The sequence below is a fragment of the Biomphalaria glabrata genome, chromosome 17 (genome assembly GCF_947242115.1).
Source record: "Biomphalaria glabrata chromosome 17, xgBioGlab47.1, whole genome shotgun sequence".
NCBI lineage: Eukaryota > Metazoa > Mollusca > Gastropoda > Planorbidae > Biomphalaria > Biomphalaria glabrata.
This window is the reverse complement of record NC_074727.1, coordinates 22,769,836-22,787,555: the sequence shown is the minus strand read 5'-3', so window position 1 is coordinate 22,787,555 and position 17,720 is coordinate 22,769,836. Positions and strand designations below refer to the sequence as shown.

Genomic DNA, 17,720 nt, shown 5'->3' with positions numbered 1-17,720 from the left:
ACAGAGTGAGTTAATATAAGCTTTGTAAAAAAAATAATAATTTTAAAACAAAAAAAAAATATCCTACTCATGAAAGACATCTACAAGTCCATAATCCATTTACTTGGTCTGGACTCAACTCAAAAGTCATTAGTTTGATTTAACATAAAATTACATAAATGTCTGGCAATATCATTGATAATTTGTACACTTGATGTCCACTGCATCTTGATTCCAAGGATGTCCAGTCAGTAGTTGTCAAAGTTTTTTAAAAGTTGGGCCACTTTGCAACATTGCTTTCAATGTTCTTACGTTCCATGTACCAATTAGGGTCAGTTTCTTGTCATTATAGGGCTTGCCATATATCTGGCATTGGACATCCAGTTGGATTAAGTCCCACACCCTATATATATATTCTTTATGGGAACCTCTGAGTCGCAGCCAGCTCTAATGGGTACCTAACATTAGTTGGGGAAAAGTAAAGGCGGTTGGTCGTTGTGCTGGTCACATGACACCCTCATAAACTGTGGGCAACAGAAACACATGACCTTTACATCATCTGCACGATAGGTCACAAGGTCTGAAAGGGGAAATTTCCTTTATATATATATGTTACGGTCGTAGCGCAGCATGGTGTGCATGAATAATGGTGCGAATTTGTGTAATGAATGGAAGTGATGTTGAAAAGGGGAAGCTTATATATATATATAGTGCTTTTTTTGTGATGGTACCAGCACCTTTTTCAATGTAGGGAAAAAATTATAACTTTTCTTGTATTTTAACGTTTATTATGAATTAAATTTATAGTAGTTAAAAGTTAGGCAATCCATCACTATTTTTTTTTTAAAAAAAGCACTGTACATATATATTTTCTTTTTCCAAGTGTCATTACATCATACATTTGAATATAAAGATTTTAAAAAATGATTTTCAAAACATTTTGTAAAGCAAAGTAAATTGAATATATTAAAACTTCATTTGTTTCTCTTAACATCTTTATTTCATAAAAGATTAACAAAAATAATGTTTTTCATCAATAGCATTTCAAGAAACAAATATAGATAGGAAAAACACATCAAAGTGATAAGAAACTTGGACATGACTGGAATTCGATTCATTAGATTAAAACATAAACCAAACCAAGTGGTTGAAATGTAAATTTATAACAATAATTTTGTAATCACTAATTACTTTAGTCTATATGTAGGGTACAGACTTATTTCCAAACCTCAAGCTGATTTGATAAATAAAATTAAAGGTTACTTCTTGTAATAGGTGTCACAGCCTACAGGCTGGGGCCGAATGATGATGAGGAGGGCCTGATCCTATCTGTGATGCTGGAATTTTATTACAAAGATGATTATTCAGAAGGAGCACAAGCCTTCTTGCCACAAGCTTGCAACTATACAATTCTGTTACTCCACCTCCCTCAGGCTAAAATGAACAAAAGTGCTGTACAGGAAGTTTGATGAGTTTATCTCAAAGTACTAGGAATATATTTCTGATGAAGAGATTCCTACATGCAGTAATGACTGAAGGCAACTGGTGATTACAATAATTTGTTAGGGGCACAGGCAGTGTGCGGGCCCCAGTGCAGAAGAAAGAAATGGAAGAATAGAAAACGGCAAAAGCACAGCGATGTAATTAGATCAAATGTATCACAACTTAATCGTTTTTATAAGTTATAAATAGTTTGTCCAAATTAATGCAAGCTCTACAAGACAAACAACAGATTCAAAAAAATTACCTTGCCCTCCTCTCACCCTTCTACTCACACTGCTGTTATACTTGCAAAAAGAAGCACACAGCAGTTTAACTAGGTCAAGGCTGCTGCTCATGCATTTAAGAAGCACATAAAGTTGTAATCATTTCATCCTGATCAAATACAAAAGTCTTTAAAAAAGATTTAGCTCAGATATGTGCCCTTTCCCGTATCCAGGCATAACCCATTTAGAGTTGATACATTTGTTTTATGTGCACATTCAACAGCACATAGTGAGTATTCAGGTCAAAGGTCATGCAATTTAAGCAACCAGATGCTTTAAAAGACTTAAAAATTAACAAAGTCCATTAAGAGTTAAATTTTGTAGATATTTGTAGATTTAAAATCTCAAGTACAGAAAAACTGGTTAGATCATCATAAGTAGATTTAAGTTCAAAAGAGTCAAGTTAATATCATTAAAGTATTTCAACTTGTACATATAAAGCTACCAACTTGTTTTTCTCAAAACTATCTATATCAATTAAATAACTTTAGACTAAGAATTTCATATACCCATTATATAGTCTCATCCCTTATAATTATGCCATTGGTAGTTTTATACAGAAAAATTGTCAACATTTGCAGCACTCAATGGCATTATAAGAAATAATTTTGAATCAGTGATGTGCTTTCATTATTTTCTAGTTACACCATTTTCAATAAAAATACATTTAGAAATCGGAAAAAAAGAATACAAACTATGTAGAATTGGCTAAACCAAAAATGAAATAGAAGAAGCCACTACCATGATATTTTGTTTTTTAGAAAAACAATATTTGGTTAGAGACAGCTTTTCAACTGTTGACCAAGTTGATATAATTTTTGTGCTCAATAGTTTTGGAAAATGGCTCTTTGACAGCTATCAAATAAACCGAAGTCAGCAAACCATTTTCTAATCCTAAATAAAAACATGGGAAAAGAAATTTGTAGTGATATTTGATCCTAAAAGTTTCTGGTTTGCCAGAAATGATTTCTTAAGCTTTAAAAATTTTTTTTATAAACATATAGTGCATTGACACACCCATTCAATAAAATCATTGAGCCAAATTAATTTTGTGAATTTTTATTTTAAATACACAAACAAGCCAACAAACAAAAAAATAATAATTTATGAGCAGTCTGTAAATTTATCTGTGATTTGCACATAATGAATTAAACACATTTGTACATCCCCAAACCAAATAACAAATGCAGTAAAATCTGGCATTTCATTTAGTATCATAATGTGCTGATATGGCAAGAATTGAAAAGAAAAGGAAGAGGGGAATAAGAATGGGCAACAACAAAAATGCAAAAAAAGTATACCTGGCTCATAAGCCAATGAAATTCAAGCTCACTTTACACACACATCAATAAAATCACAGCCCAAGCTTAGACCAGGATACTCTCTATTACACATTCAAATGTATTAGGCTTCACTAAACAAGTGTAGAGCAAATATAATGAACCATACAAATTATGAAATGTAAAAAGAAAATTGATAAAATAAACAGGAAGATTTAAAAATTGACAAAAGGAACTACAGAGAGGAGCCACTGCTGAGAAAAACACATAAAACCTAATACACACAACCCAAACAAGTTTTGATAGTGACTGCAAAAAAAAATATATATATATATATATGTTCAGTCACACTAACTTACCAAATTTAATTGCACATAAAATATTAACATATGTATACAGCAGTGACTCTCAAATATGTCATTTGTGTGTACCCTTGGAAGCAACAAAGACAACACAGTGCTGATGTGCCATAAACACAATGCTGAGAATATTCAGGTGATGCTACTTGCTGTGAAATGTTTGTGTTAAGTTGAACTGTTAATAGCATAAAAAAAAAGCTGTGTACAAGGTAATAAACATTTATGTTCTCAATATCCCGTTTTCTTTAGGTTTTTAAATTTTTTTATATATATAAAATTCTTATAGGTTTTATTACAGTTTTACTATCAAATATTTGTACATCCTACCAAAAGTACACTTATATTTTGAGATTCAGTAAACAATGTGAACAGTACCAGTAAAGATCAAGCTTACAATCAGTTCACTATGAAACTATGTTTATTCCCAGATAAAGAATGGTTGTATACAAAACATAAAGAGTGAATGGTCACATACCAATGTCTATGTACAAAAGGCTCTGATTACAAAAGTATTTCTATGTTGCAGTATAGACGTCAAGGCAGAATTTATTTCAAGTCATGCAAGTTCACTACTATCCTCCCCGTTAAGAAATATCTCCCACACTAAAGCTAGGAATAGAATGGTTCATTCATTCAGTTGCTAAGTAATACTAGTACAGAATCATTCACTCAAGACAAACTTTTATTGGGCATAACTTCAATTCAAAGTAGCATGCCTAAGTGAAATGATACTTTTATTTTCTCTTATGCTTTAACTATCCATACATTTTATTTAACATTAACTCTTTAAACTATAGTCCCTTAAAAACTAAATGTCCAAAAGAAATATTTTACAAAATTATAATGTAGAATATTTTTACTTTAATTTCTTAGATTTTCATTTTTTTTTAGTCTGGTCATTGCTGATATCTGATTATAAACCAAAAAAAATTATTTATTATTTATTTTTGAAATACTTTTTCCACAAATCAACCTTTTACTAATTACATACTATTTACCAACCTCAAGGTAGTGAAAACCCCTACAAGAAAATTAATATCAAATTTTCCAGACTTTAATATCATTTCTTTCGGCCATCATCATATTTTTTTTTATAAAATAAAACTTCACTTTCAATGCTAATAATATATTAAAATGAACATGAAATGTATTTGCTAGCCCTAAAGCAATATGCAGAGTGCAATTATTAAATAAAGCATCTATCATTATGTCAAAACACATCAAAAAGCTTACAACACAGACCTCTGGGCACTGCCTGTAATCAGTACAACTAGAAGAAATTTTAAAACAAAAGTAATTTGAGCCCACACCCTTAAGAAATATCAAGAGAACTATTTCATTGCTAACTTTTTTTTTTTAAACCAAGCCAACACCAATTAAAACTCACAGACAATTTAAAAAAAAAAATTAAAGAAAAAACTACAAACCAACATACAAACAACATAGGTGTAACTACTGATCAAAGAGAAAGTTTAGATGTGCTCACAGATGACCTAGTTCTTAAAAATAATCAACTGGACAGCTGTATAATCATATCATCTAGCAAAACTATACCATCAAATGATGGCCAAATGTTTTGATTAAATGTTTGTTTCAAGGACTCTTGTTTCAGATCTTTTTGTCTTGACATCTTCGACAAAGGTAGAGTCCCATCCAAGCACACAATATTCTGCTGCTGCTTCACAACTAAATGCCAAAGGGAGCTTGCACATAGGAACACATTAAAAAGTTGTTGTTTTTTAATGCAAAAATATATGTTTATTTGCAGAAGATACTGATCTTTTTTATTTTAATTTCCAAAGTTGAAAAATTAAAATATTTTTTTTGGAGAATCAGGCAAAGAGGGGATGGTGAAGAGGCTATACAACTGTGGCACCGCAGCCAGCCCTCCCAATTTTCATCCCGCTGATTACAGTCCATGAGTCTGTTTCTGGGGAATACATTTCACAGTGACGCAACCGAGAATTTCCATCGAAGCCCCCACAGACATATATCCTGTTGTCAAAAACTGCAATTCCAAACCAAGCTCTGGGAGTTGTCATAGGAGTAATAGTAGTCCATTGTCTACTCACAGTGTTGTACCTTAAATACAGACAAAAAAAAGCAATGTAAAAGTAAAAAACATAGCTATTATTGAACTTTATACTACAATCCAAACTAGGTGTGCCCAACATAAGTTTCAATTACCTAACAGTATTTTAAAAAACATTGCTGTGTCCAACATAAGTTTCCATTACCTAACAGTATTTTAAAAAACATTGGTGTGTCCAACATAAGTTTCAATTACCTGACAGTGTTTTTAAAAACATTGAAATATTTATTATTGAGTGGTCAAACTGATTTTATGCAGTAAAAGGCCAGAAAGAGATCTATTACCATTGTAAAGCATTTTTAAAAGCAGTATAGAAGTAATAAACTATTTTTTGTAGATTCATACTAACCTCTCTACTAAATCAAAATACTGATCAATGTGGCGATACCGTCCACCAAAGGCATAAATAAAGTGGTCGAGGGTGACCATCGACAGCCCAGAACATGCTTTTTCCATCTCTGGTGCAAAGGACCAATCTCCTGTGTCGGGATCATAGACTTCCATACTTGCTCTATCCATGTGAGGTCCTTTATCATAGCCTCCTGCACAAAAGAGAAAGTTATCTAGACATAGCCTCCAGCCCAAAAGAAATATACAACACAGAATAAGTTTTCTGATCATAGGATCCTGCTAGTTAGAACATAAATTGACTACAAATACAAATGCATTGGAGATGACTATTCTCTAATTCAAGCAATTACAAAGGAAAGAATATGCAATTTATTATTAGGATAGGTCTTAATAATGTTTTCTGTACTACAGCTGACCAGTCTGAGCAAAGACAATCTATTTGACTGAGCTCAATAGTCAAAAGCACAACAGGGCATTTCCCAGAATTCACTACAAACACATGCATGAGTAAAGCTTATTTTTACTGGCACAAAGAAGAACAATTGACCGTGGATTTCAAAAGAGACAGCTAGATAACTATTGCAAAAATGGCAGCCCATAACAATGTGACCAGGGAAAATCTACCATAATTGATTTTCTGTATACATTTTAAATCTTCCATCCAATCTGGCAAAATCAAAACCATGTTTTTACACAGTAAAATAAAATTCTGCCACCAATGTAAACCTTTGGAATCAATCGTCTTAAAAGTAGTTCAAGGAAAAAAATCAGAATGACAATGAACAGTCAAATCTTATAAATAATTATATCCCAGCTGAACTATATCTTATCTTATATAATGCAGACGTTACTTCAAAAAAGAAGATGATTACGTCCTAAACGTCATGCATTTAGTCATGCATATTAACCAATGACTTAAATTCTGCCAAGTCACTGGTTTTCCTGGCTAGCTCAGGCAACCCATTCCATGCTCTAATAGCACTAGGGAAGAAGGAGTATTTGTACAAATTTGTCCTAGCATATGGGAGGAGGAATGTCCCCATTATATTAGGTTGTTGTCTGATGCTTAGTGAACACAAACATGAAATAGAAACAATAGATAACTATACAATCTTCCATGTTCAGAGACTCCTCGCTAGCAGAGTGGTTATCACGCTGGCTTGAGAAGCCTTTAGCCCAAAAGTTTGAATTCAGTGCAGGTCGTTCCCGTTTTTTTAAAAATACATTTAAAAAGCGATCACCCATATAAGCATTCTTTCTCCCCTACCCCTTTCCAACTGGTCCAGACAAGTGATAGAATCATAGCATATTGAGAACACTAAAAACATGAAATTTCGCTAACAAAAACAATTGGTAAAAAATATTTCTAATCACACAGCTTTAATATTGTTAGTCTAGATCTAGATTAATTACATGACTGATCCAAGCTTATTGATACACTTAATGTAAGCTTTGTTTTTTAAAAAGTATTTTCTAAATTTTTCTTGTTTACATCATCTTTTATATTGAAAAAATGTCAATGACTAGAGTTACAAAACAATCTATTTCTCAAGTTTGTTTGAAAAAGAGGCTGCATATCAATCTAAGTCTTGAAGAATGAATTACCTGCTACATATATTTTGCCATCACATACTGTCACACCAGCACCAGCTCTTCTACGCTTCATACAGTTCACAAAAGACCATGTTTCTGTCTTGGGGTCATAACATTCTACTATATTGAAACTCCCAGCTCTGTCTTCCCCTCCTTAGAAATTAGAGAAAAGAATGTTGGTCACAGAACAAAAGCAAAAAATGTGAGGTATAGAATGAAATTTTTATAGGCAAACAAAAAAAAAAGAAGAAAAAGCAAAACAGCTTAAGTCAAAACAATCAATTCATAAAAAAGGTAAAAAAGGTGTTTTAATTTAGTCATGCAGAAGATCTTGATGTAAAGGATACACTTGCCAATTGTTATATCTAATGAAATATCTACTTTCACTTGATAAACATTTAACTAACATTTTTAGAAAAATTAAAATTAAAGGAATCTTACTGAACAAATAAAAAAAAAATGAAATTTACATTATAAAAATGTTTTAGTTTATAAAAAAAAAACATTTTTTTTTAATTTGGAGAAAGTCTGAAACTAGATTTAAAAAAAAAAAAAAAAGACAAATACATCAATTGAATCAGTCATTAATTTATGCAGGAAAAAAGAGGTTTTACATAAATAATAGCTACTCACCTATAGCATATAAGTGTCCACCTACAGCCGCTACAGCTACAAATGACCGGGCCAGCTTCATGTCAGGCTTGCGTTCCCATCTCTTCCTTACAGGATCATACATTTCTATGCAGTGGAGATAAAGTGTGTCATCCTGGGTGTCAGCCAGCGCACATTCTCCACCTACAGCGTAAAGAACACCATCTAGACTGGCAGCACCTACAGCAGTTCTGGCTATGTTCATTGAAGGCTGTAATGCACAATATGAACACCTTGATACAAGGGCATATATGCTTTAATGTCACCTAAAATCTTAAAGGAATGGTGTATAGTCAAGAGAAAGGAAAGGTATAAGAAAGACTACATGAATAGCGTGAATTTAAATTAGTAGAAAACAGAACAGTATCATAGGGCAACATAGTGGAAAACAGAGAAAAATATGTCAGTCATGTTAGTCACTTAAGATTGAGAGAAAATCAATCAAACAAGGGTGTCGTGGTCAGCACAATGACCAACTGCCTTTACTATCCCCAACCAATGTCTGGGACCTATTTATTTAGAATTGGATAGACTCAAGGACATCCTTTGAAATTCCAAATATTAAAAACCCCAGACTTCATTGAGATTACAGCCCGATACCCAAGCACTTTACTATTCAGTCACCTCGTCCCACAATGTACATAATTAAACAGAAAAAAATACAACATGCATACAATCCTTATTATAAGTAATTTTAGAAGATAGAAAAGTGAATTAGAGAAATTCAACAGGATTGATTTAAGAAATATAAAAAAAATCTAGATAATTTACTTAACATTTTTTTTAGTCTGCCTATAAAATTTAAAAATTTCATTTATATTCTCAAACCAAATGAAACAAGATCCTGCCATTTTGATCTAGATAGAATTAGTAACATTAAGGTTATAATAAATATGGGCTTTGACAAATTAATATCATTATCCTAGAAATGAAAATGTGGAAAACACCCATTACTTCAGTAGATACCACAAAAGGATTTAATAAAAACTCTATACAGAAAGGAGAAAGGTCAGCAAACTGACCATATGTATCCACTGGTCAAGGAGAAAATCATATCTCTCTGTGCTCTTCAGCTGGCTGTCTGTGCTGTTCCGCCCTCCCATGACATAGATGCAAGGTGGCTGCGCCCTGGGTAGCACACTTTCCAGCTCACTGCTGTCCAGCTTCATGCGGATAGCTTTGCTGATGAGCAGTTGGCACTTAGGACATGTGCGGAAATATTCCGACTTGAGCACAACATTCTCTAGAAACTGGCGTTCCAGGAGAGCAAGGCGAATGTTTTGAAGAATGACGCAGGCCCTGTCCAGACGCTTACCAGGGTCATACTGCAGCCAAGAACAAGCAGCTTCAAATACTTGGTTTTCACTCATCACCTTTGAAAAAAAAAATATAATAAATATAATTAAAAAAAAGTGATAAATAAAATTTAATTAAATTAATAAATACAATTTGATTTCAGCTTGAAAATAATACTACTAATAATTAATCTTAATAATCAATGACTGTCAACAAATTTAGCATTAATACAATGATACGAGATTATCCTCTTATCTTAGTGGTCCAATCTTATATTTAGTAATAAAACTGCTCTTATTAAAAATAAAACAATCATATCCTTTTTTTTTAATCATAAATAAAGTAACTGTTAATATAATTAAGTTTATATGCTCATGTGCTCTGATCAATCATGTTAGACATCTATTTAATGAAAATATTCTCCAGTTAAAAGAAAATGTTCATACTAAAGATGCCAGGTAGTCACTTTGAGATTTATCATAATCCATTTTCAGATATTCAACAATGAAATGTTCAGTGCTCAGAAATTAGTCTCATTCTTAAATGGTTTTCCCCATTGATATCAACATAAAATAAAATTAACCCAGGAAAATCAAATTGATCTACATGTGCAATATAACCCATGTGTGACAAATGATAATATTGTCCGATCAACTATATAGAACAGGACTACAAACATCAAAATAAAAATAAATTTAAATATAAATAGATATGTGTATTTAAGACTTAATGCTAACCTGTAACTTATCAGACTTTAACAATGTGATCAATCTCTCTTCTGGAAGCTCAAAAAACTCCTCCATCCGGATGACATCCAGGAAATTTTGATAAATGAATTGTCGAGCCACAGCTTCCAGCTCTGTACAAGAATATATATCTGCAAAATAGTGGATACCTGCAAAGACACAAAATTCACACATTACTAAATTAAATTTAAAATGATTTTTTTAAAATTTATACAGTCTTAAACCTTCCACAGGTTGGCGGCAGGCAGGTTTCAAACTTGGGACCATCGAGGCAATAGACATCACATACCACATGACCAGGCAACCTTCCATATTGCTTAAAAGGTTATTGCTCATTGCTAAAAGTTTAGACTCTAAAGCTAATTGAAGTAGATGCTATCACACATTTTTTTTTATTCTACAAGAAAGCATAAATATTTTATTGATGACTAAACTCAACAAAACAGCAGGATTTACATCAATTAAAACAATCTTTTGATGAAGAGATTCTTCTTTTTCTTCTTCGTTCTCATTTTTATGCTGGAGTGCTCAGATGACTAGACCAATACATGAGATGAACTGCGCAGTGGTTTCCAAATCAGGGAGTTCTCCATATGATAGTTTTCTTTGTATTGGGGTGTTCTGGGACCAGTGTCTTGTACGGGCATCTTGGTAAAGAGAGCAGTCCTGGAGGACATGGTCAGCATTCTCTGATGACACTCCACACTGACAGATTTCACTGGTTCCAATTTTGAGCTTCGGTACATATGTTATGAAGAGATTCAATTCTTCATTTTTTATTTGGCAATAACATTTTTATCAAATATTTTGAGTTTTGCACTTAACTAACTCATTTCAATGTCAGCACTAACCTAAACAATTTGAAGCTGTCAATTGATTCTGTAGAAAGTGAGAGCACATTGTGCGCAAAGCTTGAAGTCCCAGCATGCTTGCTCCCTGTAGTACTGCCTGGACATTATCCACTGTAACCTCAATACAACATGTGTACATGAAATCCAGCAGCAATCCCATTGTAGACGATTCTATACCGTGAAGTTCCACAAACTCACGCTCTGACTCAAGCATGCCATTGGTGAACATTGCCCGCAGGTAAGGGCTACATCCTGCCAACACCACCTGGAAAGCAGGGAAGAATTTCTTTAGGATTTCTGAATGCAATAGTTAGTTTATCTTAATTTAAAATTATAATTTGAAGAATTCTAGAAAAGAAGACTAGTAAGTTTTAGTTTTGTGTAGGTTTATTTTCATCCTTCTTGAATGTTGGAAATTTATGAATTCTTTGTGGCTGTGTTGTTGTTTTGTTGTTTTATTTGACAGCTTAGGAACCATTTTAAAGACAGAAGAATTTTGAAATAATATCCTATATTTTTATTTTAAGCATAAAGTGGTATTAAGAAATGTCTATTTTTCAGTCTTACTATAGATTATTAAAGATACTGCTTAAAATACAACATTCAAGACCTTGAAACTTAATTAGAAAGATTTTGAGATTTCAATTTTACCTCAACCATTTCAGGCTTTAAATGAAACATTATTTTAAAAACTGCTATTGGTCATCAAGAGAACTTATAAACAAAACTTTTTAAAATGTAGTGATGGATCCAGAAGCTGATGTTTAAAATATGAAAAAATAATCTATTTTTACACAGCTCTATTTTAAATAACTAAACCTACATTCTCAATATCTAAATTTAAAAAACAACAACATAAAGTTACTTCAGTCATTTTTTACAACAGGATTGTTTTTTTTAATTTATTTTTTTTATTACTGTCACCACTGTCTATTTTCTTATACACTATGGCAAGAATTGAGGCATGATATGCTCTAAGCCCATCATAGTACTACTACAGAATAGTAATATGATCAAAACTTACTCTGTGAGCTGAAAACTTTGAGCCTCCTACACACAAGACAATATCACACAACTGCTGGTTGACTCTTAGCTCTTGCATCACATCAAACGCTGCATTGGCCTGAGTCTGTATATTGAACACCCTTGACTCAATCATCTTACTGGAGACAGAAGAAGAAGATAAAAATGAAGAATTCAAAGGGGAAGATGAACAAATAATTACTAACAAGCATATTTTCATTCTTTTTTTTTACTAGGAGGCTATCTATTTATGTCAAGGTCAACAGGAGAGGAAAGAATCAGAAATTCATCTGTAAGGTTTGACAATGATGATTGATTAAAGATCTGGTCTCAAACAAAGAAATCATATACCAAACTGGAACCTGACCACTTAATGAGGTTGTGACTGAGCTTGGCATGAGATATGCAGAATGAACTACGCATACCAAGAGTTGCAACGACATGGAGGCCAATATGAGGAAAGCACAAAAAGGGATGTCCTCGTACAACTTGGCACCAGTTTCATGGAGGACCTGAGAGCAGTGGGCACCAGGTGGGAAGAGGCTTCAGATGTTGTCAGTGACAGAACTTTTTGCACCAAACGGCCCAGGAGGATTTAAGTCTAAGTAAGTGATTGAAACCAAAGTTTCTGCTGGGTGAGAATACCAGCACTCATATTTTCAACATTTAATAGCGAATTAATAAAGCACTTTCCAACGTCACTTCTTCCCAATGTCAAGAGCAGCTGCTTTCTAATTCTTATACATAATAACAAATTTCTTCATAATCAAAGGACTGTACAGTGTGTAAAAAAGCTGCTGAGAAGCCAGGAGTAACACCCCAAACTGGCAAGTGACTGGTTTTGCAATATTTCTTGATTTTTCTGTCTCTGATTAGGGGTGATAATAAACAAAAAAGTTAAATTATACTTCCATTTCTGGATTGTTCATATATCCTCTAAAGATAAGCTTAGATGGAGAAGTATAGAAAGAGGAAAAATTAAAGACTGAGACTTTGATTCATGGAAAATTCCACATGTAAGAGTATTACTTGGCATTTATTTGAAGAACCACAAGCAAACTACAGTTTAAAAAGCACTGGGCTAGTCTAGTTTTAAAATAGTGAAACTGAAGCAGGCAAAAATAGTTTAACAAATAAAATATATAAAAAATTCTTTTTTAAAAAAGCAATAATGGTGACTTTTTGGTTAATTTTTTAATTGATTCGTGTTTTGTTAGGTACAGTAAATAATTATTTCAAGTTTTAACTTGATCCAAAAATGGGTGTAGGAGAAATAATGCGTACAATAATTTAAGTGACAAAACCAGACATATTTAACCATATCTATGAATACTTAGGGATTAATTTCCCTTTTTGGTATCAAACAAAATAATTAATAACCAGTAATTAATTGACTAATTGGTTAAATTTTTTTTATTGATTTATAATTTCTACACCAATGAATAATAAGTTTTAACTTGATCAGAGAATGGGTGTGAGAATAATAATCAGTTCAGACTTTTTACCAGACAGACAAAGTAAATTGATAAAATATTAAGCTTTCTAAAAAGTAATGGAAATTAACTTACTTTGCAGTGCTCGACATTGGATCATTCAGAAAACATTTGTTTGTATGTCAAATGTAGATAGATCAATAATGATTGGACACAATTACAATTCATAGCCTATGAGCCTATGGCTATGTTTATACTAAGTTTCAAAGTAGATTCTATGCTCAACTCAAAGTAACACTGCAGCTGCAATGGTTAGTCCAGTCTGTTCAGTGCCTACACTTTCATCAATCATTATAATTTACATGTAATATTAGACTATTTGATGATAAATTTAGATTCTTGATATCTAGATAGAGACTAGTCTAAGAAGTACAATTTATATAATAAAAACTATCATTTATATCTATTCAAGATTTAGAATCTAGTGTACACTAGATTTATAGATATAACATCAAAATGATAAACACGACATAGATCTAGATTAGTACATTTGTTGATCTAGAATCTAGATCTACATCCCATCTTAGAATCTGAACTGAATTTTTTTAGATTCTTTATTAAATATTACTTAGACTTAAAATGTAGATCTATCTAGTTCTAGATCTATTTATAATGTGCATAGTGGGAGTCCTAGTGTCTTAGACTAGACAGTTTAAGTGTCTAAATTAGAACATATTCATTAGAACGAAGAGGAAGAAGTAGTACATATTCATATATCAAGAAAGTCATAAATACTGTCATACTGTCATTGAGTGTCATATTACTCAGTTGACCAATTGTCATTGTCATTACATAAAATAATGATTAATTTCTATATACTATTATGTAGTCATTTCTAGATTTTGAATTCTATAATAAGTATAATATTATTTTTATATATACTATAATTATATAGAATCTATATAGTACTTTATATACTAATAAGAGTCTCTCTGCTGGTTTATGTATCGAGTCATGTATTATTTTAGCCTATTAATTACTGAACATGACTGTAAATGTAGTGACAGTAGTGTCATTGTCAATCGACACATGAGTCTTGAGTCAAGTCGACAAGTCCAGTTAGTAAAAGTAAAGTGTAAAGTTGACTGAGACTGAGTCTGAGTGAGAGGAGAGTACTGAGACAGACGAGAGTGACATTGGACTGGTCTACACAGATTGAGATTGATTAGAATCAGATCTAGAATTATTAAATTAAACAATAAAAAAGCAAATATTTGATATAAATTAGATCTACTTCTTTTAACTTCATTGTTATGGATTATATTCTAGATCAGTGTCAATTACTGAAGAAACGAAATTTATCAGATCGTGTTTTTTTATTTTCAGATACGGGACATAACTCTCACTTGAAAAGAAAAAGATGGCGACTTACACAGGCATGAATTTCTTTTCCAAAATAATTAATTTTTTAAACTAGATTTCTAGATCTCATCATCATCAAACTCCATTAGAGTGAGGGCTTGAGAGGCTCAAATCCTCTCTTGCAAAAGCCCTGGACAGAAACCCTGCTGTCTTGCGTAGTGTATAAATGTCGCCATACAGTATGATACAGGATACAGTATCATACAGGTCGAGAATTTTGGGTTTCCCAGACCTGTCGATACGGAGATCAGCAACTGCTCAGCAAGTGACAAAGCTGTCAAGTCTGGGGCAGTCAAACAGAATATGAGGCACGGTTTCCTCTTCTTCTCCGCAGCGGGGGCACCGTGAATCAAAATTTGGCCATAGCCGCGAGAAATATGAGGCCTGGACCTGGACTGTGGACAGCTTCCACCACGGGGAAGTGGAGTCAGGGCGCCTCATCATGCGCTTCCAGACTCCACGGGCTTTTTGGGACTTGTCCCAGCACTCAAACCACTTTTCCATTTCTGTTTTTTGTATTATAGCCAGGGCTTGATGAAAGCTTACAGCCTCATCAGTGGGTGGAATTTGCCCTCCCTGGTGGGATCTAAATCTTGTAAATAAATCTATACTCCAAACTTTCTTATGACTTATCACATCTAGATCTAGCTTTTTTTTTGGTTTATTTTAGATTATTTTGAAAAATGAAAACATACATAGATCTAGATCTAACTTACATATTTAAAATGGCGGAAAACAGATTCTCTATTGAAAATGCATTTTTCGAGTTCAATATTCATTATCTCTGAATATAGACCATCTGTGGTATATTTGCTTTTACTGATGGATAGATCTATGTTTCTGGAAGCTTCATTAGCAAAATTTTTTTGAAATTCGTTTTTATATGGAATTTGTGCATTTGTGAATATCATGAAGTATTGCCAAAAAGACAGACAACATTTACTTCTGGATTTATGTGATCCCATTTCAAAAGGTAAGAAACATATTTTAGAAATATAACTCATGTATAAAATACATACTTAGTATTTAAAAATGATTGTTATACACCATAAAGAAAAAAAAAGTAAATAAAATGCTTCTTTTGTCTTAAATTTGAAAAAAAATAGCCTCGATGCAATTTTTGAAGTTGTGATGTCGCCAAACAATGTGTACATTTTTTTTTTAATATAAATTACATTTTGCTGATTTTCGTTTCAAAACCCTTATTTTTGTATTTCTATCATCATAACTAATTATTTTTTTTATTTTTTGGTTATTGAAAATAAAAAAATATTTATAAAATCTCGTTTTTTTTAACACCAATCAGAATGGAGGTCGCCGGAATTGACTTCATGACCTCCCGTTCAAAGTGCTTTTTTTTTGTCATTCGCTCAGAAATATTCGAAGCGATAATTCTAGCAAAGGTAATTATAGACAGAATCTATTATAGATAATTCAGTCCATAATATCAACTGCTTAGTTAATTATTCTGCTTTAATAATAGGATGTCGTTTTCTTCAATAATTAACTTCAAGGACGGGAACACGGGTATCTATCTTTAGCCAGGCGCGCGCGATAAAAACAAACAAACACACGTTTTGACTTAGTCAACCTGAAGGCGCACCTCTGAATTGAGATCTTAGTGTGTAAAAGCTAAAAACCTATAATTTTTAAATTAATATCGACTACTACAGCAATTATTTTACTTTAATATTGGTGCATTGCATGCGTCATAAAATCGGCCCGGCAATGCGATGTTTCAGCGCGAGGGGGGGGCACATTTTGAACTTAGATTTTAGATCTAAATTAATCTATCTCTAGATCTATAATAGTTTCTACAGATCTAGATCTATAAAGACTAGATCTTAACCATATTTTAAAATCAATCTAGCGAAATGATTTTAGATTAGTTAGACATAGATCGATCTCTAGGTCTAGGACTAGATCTAGGTCACTGGACTTAGACTCTGAGATTAGATTAGTCTAGATCTAGTCATTAGAGTTAATAAGCGTGAAATTATTTAAATATTTACTGATCTAGATCTAAATTCTCTTATAAGGATATATTAGATCTAGACCTAGAACTAGATGATTTAGAATAATTTAGATCTATATTTATATATAGTCATTTCTAGTAGATAGTCAAGTAGCGATGTACACACGTGGATCAAGACCCTAGTGATCTAGATAAGTCTAAATGTAGACTCTAGGTCTTAGATCTATATAATTTATAATAGCCTTATATCTACGTCTAAATATAATTCATAGTAAGACTTAAGACTAGATTTTAACATGGAAAAAAATCTGACATCTAAATCTACTATCTAGATCTAGTCATTTCTAGATCTAGTAACTAGTACTACTAGTAGATAGTCAATTAGCGATGTACACGTGTGGATCTAGGAATCTAAATGTAGATTAGATCTAAGATTTTATATATCTAAATCTAATTCATAGGATCTTATAAACTCAGTAGGGTTAAATTAGATCTGATCTCTAGATCTACATCTTAAATTACTTAAAGTGGAAAAAATCTAGATCTAGTCAATTATAAACAAGAGTAGAAGAGATTCAATAGACATAGACGACATAGTTAAAAATAACAACAAACACATATTAACCATTAACCAAATTATAAAAGTTGTTTTTATTTCTTTTCTCAGCAACAGTTACTACAGATACAAAGATTGAGATTATTTGAGATAGTAAACAGAATAGTCAATAGATAGATCATGCACCATGCAAGTTAAGCTTTATTAGGTCTAACTCTAAGTAGAGTACTCTAGACCTAGATCTAAAAAGTGATCAAGAACTAGAATAGATCTAAATCTTGATAATATTTCATTTAATATTAGATCTTTTCTAGTCTAAAATTATACATATCTATAACTTTTATCTA

General features: G+C 32.3%; 1 protein-coding gene across 3 annotated transcripts; it reads right to left on the bottom strand.

The window, feature by feature from the left end:
- Positions 1-1,078: 1,078 nt before the first annotated feature.
- Positions 1,079-14,815, bottom strand: LOC106056306 (kelch-like protein 18). Of its 3 annotated transcripts, none has more exons than XM_056015709.1 (10): positions 14,715-14,815; positions 13,556-13,723; positions 11,989-12,127; positions 10,965-11,229; positions 10,105-10,262; positions 9,094-9,444; positions 8,054-8,282; positions 7,433-7,573; positions 5,826-6,018; positions 1,079-5,466 (listed from the first exon to the last, which is right to left on the bottom strand). In XM_056015709.1, exons 2-10 carry the CDS (start codon positions 13,570-13,572, stop codon positions 5,244-5,246), a joined length of 1,716 nt encoding a protein of 571 aa, XP_055871684.1. In that variant the 5' UTR covers positions 13,573-13,723; positions 14,715-14,815; the 3' UTR covers positions 1,079-5,243. The 3 variants fall into 3 exon arrangements, with proteins under 3 accessions (XP_055871684.1, XP_055871682.1, XP_055871683.1); XM_056015707.1 differs by having other exon boundaries at positions 13,556-13,758; positions 14,715-14,800; XM_056015708.1 differs by having other exon boundaries at positions 13,556-13,753; positions 14,715-14,794.
- Between the last annotated feature and the right edge of the window lie 2,905 nt (positions 14,816-17,720).